This window comes from Nasonia vitripennis, chromosome 1, assembly GCF_009193385.2.
Source record: "Nasonia vitripennis strain AsymCx chromosome 1, Nvit_psr_1.1, whole genome shotgun sequence".
NCBI lineage: Eukaryota > Metazoa > Arthropoda > Insecta > Hymenoptera > Pteromalidae > Nasonia > Nasonia vitripennis.
In genome coordinates, this window is record NC_045757.1 from 5701140 (window position 1) to 5710691 (window position 9552).

Below are 9552 nucleotides of genomic sequence, written 5' to 3' on the forward strand. Positions count from 1 at the left end.
GACGTCGGTCGAATGACGGCATAGTCCAGTAAAATTAGCTTTGAAATCGAAATGCGATAGAAATGGCTGCATTTTGGTTATTAGGTAAATAGAGGTCGAAAAAGACGATTCAGAAATTTGCAGCTTCCTAGGTCAACGGGTTCTATGCGAAAACAGTGTGCAAAAATTAATTTTGCTTATATCTCGAAAACGGCTTAACGTACTATAAAACAACCTGCACCAGTCGAAAGAGCGTTCAATTTTGCATTGGAATCGATTTTTTAATCGATTTCGATGAGTGCAAAGTTCCGAGATAATAAATAAAAAAGAAATTAGCTAAATGTAGAAGGAGGAGGAGGCGCGACGCGTACCAAGCCCTGTACCAGATGCATGGGAAGCCCCCAATAACATCGCGTGCCGGGCATTTTGAGGTCACGCCCGATCAGAAATAGAAAATCCGGCGAGATCCGGGCCGGAGCCGGGATTTGAAACCCCTGATCCGGGCCAAATTAAGGACCGTATCAGGCCCGTAGTATGGGTGTAATGGGGTCGACGTCCGGCCCGTAAGTTCTATATTGTTTATCAGCTTAATCAGGTGCTGATCCGGGGTATGTCAGGTAGCATTATAGAACACCTGAAGTTTTTCAGATTCAAATCGTTTACGGTCAGATCCGGGCCGGATAGGGCCTGAAGTACATTATTTTTTTTCAAATTTGAGCAAATATCAATCGTAAAAGATTGCATGGAATAAATAAATGAATTGAAATAAAGAATGAAAGTATTTTTATTTTTGAATTAATGCATACAAATATAACTTTTTACATATAAACCTATTGTTAGATATTATTTATTAATTCGTTTAACTAACCACATTATCATCAGAATCGCTTTCGCTAACAGATGCCCTTATTCGTTTGGCTCGATAGCCCTCCCAATCATAAGCGTTGTTGATCATTGCACCGAGTAGAGTAAGCACTTTATTGCTTTGTAGAACTGTAATGTCTCTGTTATATGCATGGTTCATAACATCTGTAAATGTATATTTTTAATTTATGAATAAAATTATGAAAATATTTATGAATTATTTAGATACTTAAATGTGCAATCTTACCCGCAAAGCATTTATAAAAATTGGTGTCTTTCAGAATATTGTTTTTACTTTTGTTTTTAGTTTTCTTTTGTGCAGTGAATTGGATTATAAGGTCTCTTGCAAAAAAAGTCTTGAAAATCGGTGTGATTACTTTAACCAGGATATGCTCCTCACTAGTATTTATATTGCACCCAAAGTATATTTTCTGAAACATTTAATAATTATTTTATTTATGCGATTATGAAAATCAAAAATTGTGAATGAAGAAAAATTAGATAGTAAAATTTCACTATATTTTATAATAATAAAAAATGATTTTTCAAACCGTAGAATAAGTAGAAGTTCAGTAAAAAAAATTTAAAAAATTAAAATAATGTGATATACGTTTGTTACTCACGAAAGAATCGTAGGGATCTTCAACAATTTTTTTATCAAAAATCTTAAATTCCTCATATTCTAGAATTGGAAACGTATGCCCATATATTTCACTTATTTTGTCTATAGACAAAACATTTTTGCTGTCTTTGAAGGGTCTGTTTTCCTGAACAAACGTTTTTATCTGAGATACATCATACTGTATACTGATTATTTTAGCTTCCAAGGAACCATTTTTCTCTTTGATGTATGATTTAAGGCTATCCTTGACCCCTGTAATATGAATTTAATTTTAGATTGATAAAATCATATCAAAAAGTTGTGATCAAATAAATACTACTTTTTAAGGTTTCGTCAAAGTGTTTGGTGATTTCAGCCTTGAATGATGCTAAATCAAGTCCATGCGTATCATTCTTGCTGCTTTGTTGCTGATTCTGTTCTACCGCTGCATTAAAATGGATTTGAAAATTATTATTTATTAAAAAATTAATCTCATAAATAATATTGAATTAAATTTTGAGTATCACTACCTGTTTCGATAATGTCTTCAAAGGAATTTTCAGCAGGATTCTGACTTAGTAAACTTGTACTTGGAGACTTTGGATCTGCGACTTCATGATCATCATTGCCAATTCCTACAGCATTCGTTAATGCTGGTACATAAAGTAAGCTTTGAAGCTCATTGTCAATTTTTATTAAACCCTTTTACACAACAACGCTCACATCCCCAAAATGCAGTGTGTCCTTTTATGCATTTTGCAAATGACCGAGCTGGTCGATCACAAATAAAACAGTTCACTTTAATTTGAAAGTGCTTATTACGTATACGAACACCATCTTTTAGAAGAGTATTTAGTTCTTCAATAAACTGTTTGAAATATGTATTAACACAGGTAGGTTTGCCCTTTCCACAATGTACACTAATCACAAATGGTTCATACAAGACTTTGTCAGAATGAACTTTTCCTAGTAGGGGGCAAAACTCATTGTTGCTAGAACGAAATAGTGGTAGGCCATCAACACTAAACTGCAACTCCAGTGTTTCTTGGTGAAATTGCGGATCATTTGTCATATCATCTGGAATGAATCTTTGAATTTTATAGCGTTTTGTACTTCCTTGTGTTTTTAAAAAAGTTTTTGAACTAACTGGAAGTTCAGAGTGATATGGCTTCAATGTTTTTAGAAGAGCATCCAAGTGACTGTATGGAATATTATAATTATAAAACCACTTTTTCAAGTCACTCATAAAAACAGACTCGTTTAATTCTTCCTTGTCTGAGTATTCACCTGAACTGTCAGTTTCATCACTATTGCTTTCATCAGATGAAAATCTTGCCATATATTCTGAATTTTGGGTTTTTAGTAGTATATTATTATTATCATGATTTAAACACTTTTGTTAGTCGTTCCATTTTGATCAGGAATGTTTTGTACATCTTCAACTACTATTTCTTGTTTTTTTTTTGGTTTTGCTCAGAACGAATCTAAATTTTCTTTGGTCTAATTTGCAAGTCATTTATCCTGTCTTCTTTGTCATCCTCTACAGCAATTAGTTTTCGCTTTAGTCGATAATTTCTTACTCTTATTCTATTAAGCAGCAGTAGCTTGTCACTCATTTAAAAAAAACAAAAATAAATCTTATTCTTATAATAATAAATTTTAGATTCTTCTTTCTTTTACACTAAAACTGTTATATATGATGTAATTTCTAGGTTATGTTGAATACTCCTTATATGCGGATATCAGGAGTGCCGGACAATGCCTGCGTAAATAATTTCATGCATATCACAGTTCAGGTGAAAGTCCGGCTCCCCTTATTTAAGGTTAACCGAACCAGGGCCGGATGTTTACCGCATTATACACCTGTTCAGGCGCCTGAAGTTTAACCGTGTCAGGGCCGGATATTGTAGTACGGGGTGCCTTAACCAATTTCTGATCGGGCGCATGCTGGCCGCTCGTGCCGTCATTGTGACATCCCCAAGACATCTTTCGTTGGAATTTTCAAATTTTTTTTTTTCCTGCCATTCGGTTAGTCATAATGTTGACATTTTCGCGGCACAGCGTGCCAGCACGCGTGCTCACATTGCGACGGCACGAAACTTTGTCAGAATGACGGCCATGAGTGCCGGCTGTACCCTGCTGAAAAAACTCACGTGAGTTCTCTCGTGAGTACTCACGTGATTACTCACGTGGTTACTAACGTGAGTACTCACGTGAGTGTATCGATCAATTCATGACGTGATTACTCACGTGAGTACTCACGTGATTACAAGAAACATCAGTTACAAAATTATATCACAAAAATATAAACAAATTATCTTAAATTAAAATATATTTATCATTCATACTATTAACAATAATCGATTATGCTACAAATAACAAAAAAATAGTTTGTCGGTTAAAAAAATATTTATTTCATATTAAAATACATAGAAAATGCTTTCTTGTAACAATACTGTTTTTTATGTAGTAACGATTTATTTTTATTTTTATATAAGTATATACATTTATAACAAACAACTAATAGAATAACTGATTTGGTGTTGGAATTATGTAAGTTACATCGCCTGCTTCAATGAATACACACGTTTTATGAATATCATGTGTTTTTATACATATTTCATCAGACATTTCAGATACTTCTCTTATTATATTCGCATATTTATTAGTTTTTGTTTTAATAACACGGCATATTGTCCATTCAGTGTGTGCTTCAACGTTAATAATAAAATGTAATAATTCAACGAATTTCCCATTTGTTAGCTGCGCGTAATAATTGCAAGATCGTTTATTTTTCTTCTTTGACGTCATAAATAAGGAACCTCCATAAACGATCTTGTGATAAACTTTGGAATTTTTTGGTATATTGTGTGCATTTATTAAATATTCAGAAACTACTTGTACTTTACTTATATACGTAATATTGGATACTTTGTAAGCTTTTTGAACTAGCGATGATATGAGATTCTCACAAAAAATCATTGATATTCCAGGATATTCTGAATAAATTTTTTTTTCCAGAATTTGTATGGTTCGTTCAATGCTTTCATATCTTATTATTTGAGAAATCACTCCTTTAGCCCCATGAATTGATTTTAATAATTTATGATTAGCAGCTTCAAAGGCATAGCTCGAATGACAATACAGAGGGCCCCAGTTATATATGCTTTTAACTATATGAAGCAGTTGATGTGCATTATATGTTAACGCAGTTAACGAATATATATCTTCTGCTTCAGCCACAAATTTAAAAAGCATTTCATTAGCGTAATTCAAATCTGCAAAGGTAATATCGATTTGCAAACAAATGTGCAAGGCGTTTACTAATAATGACCAGTGTTTTAAGATTTTTTTGTGGTTTTTTAAAACCAAACTTAGCAAAGGAATGCTATAGTATAATATCCAATTCTCGTATTCTCGAGCTTTCCATTTTCCGCAGGCTTTTAAAGATCTTGATAACCGTGATAATTGATTAGGAACCTTTAATTTTTGAAAGATATTCTCAAGTATATCTTCCTCTGTCTTTGTTAAAATTTTTACGATGTACTCAGTAAATTGTTTACCAACACCAGCTACGTAACAGTGCATGTAGTCTGGCGTAAACCCATCAATAATATCAAAGTTCTGTAAATTTAAAAGTGGCGAAGCAGTTTTAACCCCGAATACACGTTTCTGAGTTTGCACAGCTTGAGTTGCATGTTCAATAGTCATTTTATGATTTCTGTTTTCTGATAATGGATTTTCAAACGGATATCGCATACTTCCATTATAATGATATCCTTTGTGCAAACACCAGTCGCACCCATACTTTGAATTAAATTGACTAGTACCATTCATTGGTGCCCGAGCCACTGTATCGACACAAGCGATTAATGCATACACTTTTATAGTACGATTTTGATTTTTTATTGTACACGGAATACCTGCTGTTGAAAGTTTGTTCATTAAATTGACAAATGCATGTAAAAAAATATCCATTTGTGGTTTATTTGGACCAAATCACAAAGCAGTCGTAATAACGCTTTTTAACCTTTCTTGAATAGGAACTTCGTTAAGTATGAGGTAAATTGGCCATATTGAAAAAGTAGAAGATTTAAAAACTGGCGCGCCATCCGTATTGAACATTACCGTCGCATATGCATTGCGATCACATTCTTGGATTGTTTGAACAAACTTTCTGTACATCATACCGTCGTAGATATCTTTTAAATGATCAGGCTCATGCTGTCTTTCATTCATAACATAATCATAATAATTTTCATTACTTTCCAAGTAATCACGAATAGCATCAGATGGATTGATAATCGCAAAGAAACACGGGTTTGATGGGTTTGACACATCAACACTTGTATTGCACTTTATACAATTGACTGATACCGTAAAATCGTCAAACTTACCAATGTATTGTGTACACGTAGGACAAGTAGCGTGTAATGTAATATTTTTATCATTACATAATTGATCTATTTTATATCGAGTTTCCGGTAAAACATCTTTACCACATATTATATTTATAAATTTCAATAAATTTGAAATACCTGAAACGGATAACGAATTTGATATAGAATATTTTAAAGCCATTAATAATAATTCAGCAGGACTTCTTTTAACGTGTAACGACATTAAATTAAAAAATTCGCTGTCATCTAGTAAATCCCGTACCGTATTGGCACTTTTTATTGTTTCCTTTAAAAGAGATGACAATTCCTCATCACTGCTGTATATATCTTCATATAAAATATCTGTAGCAATATTATCCTGTACAGAAATATAATAATTAGTCATACAGATTAAAAGAAAATGAAGATAAATTTAATTATATTTATGCTTTAACTATAATAGCCACTTCTTTGACCTAAAAATTGGGATGAAGAAGCTATTTATTCCCTTAAATAACTTATTTTCCCGTGACCGCTAAAATTATCATTTCCCGCGAAAGCAAGAGTTCTTACATCCGCAAGAACAGAAAATAATTCTAAAAATTGTACAATTTAAAAAAAATTAAAAAAAAAAATTAAAAATGTCATAAATTAGTATACAATACTCGTGCGCATTGGTGATGATGACATTTGCTTTTTTGTCACCCTCGCTATGCTCGGGCGACCAAATACACTACAATTTACACTAGTGCGCGAAATTCTGAATTTTATGCCGAGCGTGTGCGAAACTCTGAATTTCGCGCACGCTCATCTGCTAAGAACGTAGGTTCGCACACTCGTGTCAAAATAGTATATTTCGATACAAGTGCGCACATGTATCGAACCATATTTTTCAACACGACGTGCGCGAAAACTGCGGTTTTCGCGGGGCACGTTTTTCGTGTAGCGTTTGCGAAACAACGGCATGTTTCACGCCATATTATTTGTTTTGCGCACTAGTTGAAAAACCTGGTGTTTCGCGCACGAAAAAAGATAAAAAATTGTAACGAAAGTTAAAAAATTGTATTTTTAAACTGTTAATTTTTAGATTTTTGTTGTTAAATTTAAAAATTCTTGTTGCATTTTACGCACATTTTATCGAAAAATTGTATTTTTAAACTGTTAATTTTTATATTTTTGTTGTTAAATTAAAAAATTCTTGAAAAATTCGATAAGTTTTAAAAATAAAAAATATTTAAAATAAAAAAATTAAAAATGTTGAAAATTACAAAAATTTTAAAAACTATAAAATGTTTAAAATGTTTAAAAAATGAAATGAATTAAATGAAATAATTTTGATGGTGTTTATACGCATCTAAAACGCAAAAATTAATTAATTGCGTCACATAAACTATGGTGTGCAAGAAGGGCTAAGTGGGCTTTTTGACCTCCTATGTTGTAGTATGAGTCGAAACCAGTATGAAACATTATTCTCTGCACTTTCAAATCTTTTGTTATAAAAAAATATATCATTTTGATCATATATCTTGCTACTTCTTTCTTTCAAAATATTTCAATTGAAGACGTAATAGCCCTGGTAGAAAATTAATAATTCGAATTTGAGGTTACGAGGTTAGGATAATCACCAGCTAAATGAATGAATTTAATTTATTAATATTTTAATTCTTAACATTTAATATAGTCCTATTCTACTATCTAAACAAGGGTTGTATGATACGCATGCACTGCACTTCATTTCCAAAAACTAAACTAAAAAAGAACCCATTCAAACATTCATTGTGGTTTCGAGTACATAAGATAAGAATTTCACATTTTTCTTGTCATCGGAGATTTTTGACCAAAATCTTAAATCAGCCAATTAAAGTAATAATGCAATAAAGATTGCTTGAACTTATCAAGCAGCTCTTGGCATTTTCAAAAAGAGTGCACATCAATACTCTTTATTGTGTTATTACTTTAATTGACTGATTTGATATTTTGGTCAAAAATCACCGATGACAAGAAAAATGTCAAATTCTTATCTTATGTACTCGAAACCACAATAAATGTTGTATTCAAGTATAGCATACAAAATTTTGCATTAATTAGGTTTATAAAATCTCTAGAGTTAAAAATAAAAAAATTTTTTAACGTAATCTGGAGAAGATGTGGGAGCTACTAAGAATTTGCAAATGCGCCCCAGGGTATTTAGTATTTAAAATCCCCAAAAAAAACTATGACATGGATTGACATAATTTTATAAGTTATATGGAGTGAAAAACAGTGTTTTTAGCTTCGACATCCCCTCAACTATCAAATAATATTTTAATCGTTAAATAAATTATGAATGTATACATAAAATAAATGGTTATAATAAACATATATCATGAGTTGCAGAAGAAAATTTATTAACCGTAGAAGTACGGAACAAAAATTTATAATTTTTATACAATACTTTTCATTTAATTTTTGGCAAAATACATTTTTTTATACAACTCATGAAACAAAAGTGCATATCAGAACAATATACTTTATATAGATTTATGATTCATTATATTTTTGAAACATATACACAGATTATAAATGTATCAAACTTAATAAAATGTAGGATAATTCACTTACAGAATCAAATAATTTGTAGTCATATACATCAGATGATTTAGCATTTTGCGTGTCTCCTACTATTGGATTATTGTCGTCAATTTTAATCGTTTCAACTAATTGTCGAATTGCAGGCAACTCTGGCTCAATAGGGATTGAACTACAGTTAATTTTATGTAGATCATCTATTTTTTCCTTAAAAATCAATAGGTAAAAATAAAATGAAATATAGAAATTAATGATTTATTAGAAAAAGTATCATATTTATAACTATACAAACCTCTTCAATGGATTTTTTAGCTTTAGTGATAGCATATTTTGTTACTGGTGCATTTTCATCATATAGATACTTTTTTCTCTTTTTCTCTGACATTTTTTGATTGCTGTATATAATTGTCTATTATGTTTGGTTATAACGAAAAATATAAGTATAAATAAACACAGCCGTGCTCTCTCTCTCTCTCTCTCTCTCTCTCTCTCTCTCTCTCTCTCTCTCTCTCTCTACACACACACACACACACACACACACACACACACATATATATATATATATATATATATATATATATATATATATATATATATAACCATAGCATGATTCAACGCGTACCGTACGTTCCGTCATTCCATTATACTTATATAGGTACGTTCGAGATTCCGTTATATCTCTATCTTTCACCGTGATCGCGCTGATTATCCCAGCTTAATTATATAGTGTACTGACTCTATGAACTTATACAGTAAAACGCATTCGGAATGTTGGATGCGTTTTATTTATATGCGTTTTATTTAGTGCTTACTAACAGTGTTTTCAGCATATTAATTGTATGCACACTTGATTCATTGACGTGTTTTTTATAGAAAAATTGTTTAACGTGCTAAATTATTAATGGTGCACAATGGAATTCGCATTGGTACGATTCATCATTAATGAGTCAAAAATAGAATGCGTTTTACCAGTTATGAAAATTAAAGAAAAAATAAAGACAAAAGAAGGTGTTGAATTGCAGTCATTTATGCCAAAAGATGAAAATGATTTCATTAGTAGTAAATGTTACTTTGCTAAATATGGATCTGATTCAGGAGACTCTGATGCAACAATTAAATGGTCTAGAATAACTATTTTATACCTAGGTGGTAAGCAAAAAG

At 31.5% G+C, this 9552-nt stretch overlaps 2 protein-coding genes across 2 annotated transcripts; both read right to left on the reverse strand.

The window, feature by feature from the left end:
• Positions 1-386: 386 nt before the first annotated feature.
• LOC100678528 lies at positions 387-3430 on the reverse strand. The gene is made up of 7 exons (XM_032596235.1): positions 3274-3430; positions 2277-2788; positions 1975-2146; positions 1785-1889; positions 1467-1717; positions 1091-1274; positions 387-1008 (listed from the first exon to the last, which is right to left on the reverse strand). Exons 1-7 carry the CDS (start codon positions 3428-3430, stop codon positions 839-841), a joined length of 1551 nt encoding a protein of 516 aa, XP_032452126.1. The 3' UTR covers positions 387-838.
• Positions 3431-8315: 4885 nt separating this feature from the next.
• On the reverse strand, positions 8316-8814 carry LOC116738543. Its single transcript, XM_032598264.1, has 2 exons — positions 8684-8814; positions 8316-8598 (listed from the first exon to the last, which is right to left on the reverse strand). Exons 1-2 carry the CDS (start codon positions 8774-8776, stop codon positions 8380-8382), a joined length of 312 nt encoding a protein of 103 aa, XP_032454155.1. The 5' UTR covers positions 8777-8814; the 3' UTR covers positions 8316-8379.
• Positions 8815-9552: the final 738 nt, after the last annotated feature.

Excerpts from the sequence above, each read along its gene's own strand:
- LOC100678528 (XM_032596235.1), bottom strand. The coding sequence starts at position 3,430 with ATGTCTTGGGGATGTCACAATGACGGCACGAGCGGCCAGCATGCGCCC. Across the intron at positions 2,789-3,273 it reads AAACATCCGGCCCTGGTTCG|AATATATGGCAAGATTTTCA; the intron begins GTTAACCTTAAA and ends CCCAAAATTCAG. Across the intron at positions 1,718-1,784 it reads CTTTGACGAAACCTTAAAAA|GGGTCAAGGATAGCCTTAAA; the intron begins GTAGTATTTATT and ends TTCATATTACAG.
- LOC116738543 (XM_032598264.1), bottom strand. The coding sequence starts at position 8,776 with ATGTCAGAGAAAAAGAGAAAAAAGTATCTATATGATGAAAATGCACCA. Across the intron at positions 8,599-8,683 it reads CTAAAAAATCCATTGAAGAG|GAAAAAATAGATGATCTACA; the intron begins GTTTGTATAGTT and ends TTGATTTTTAAG.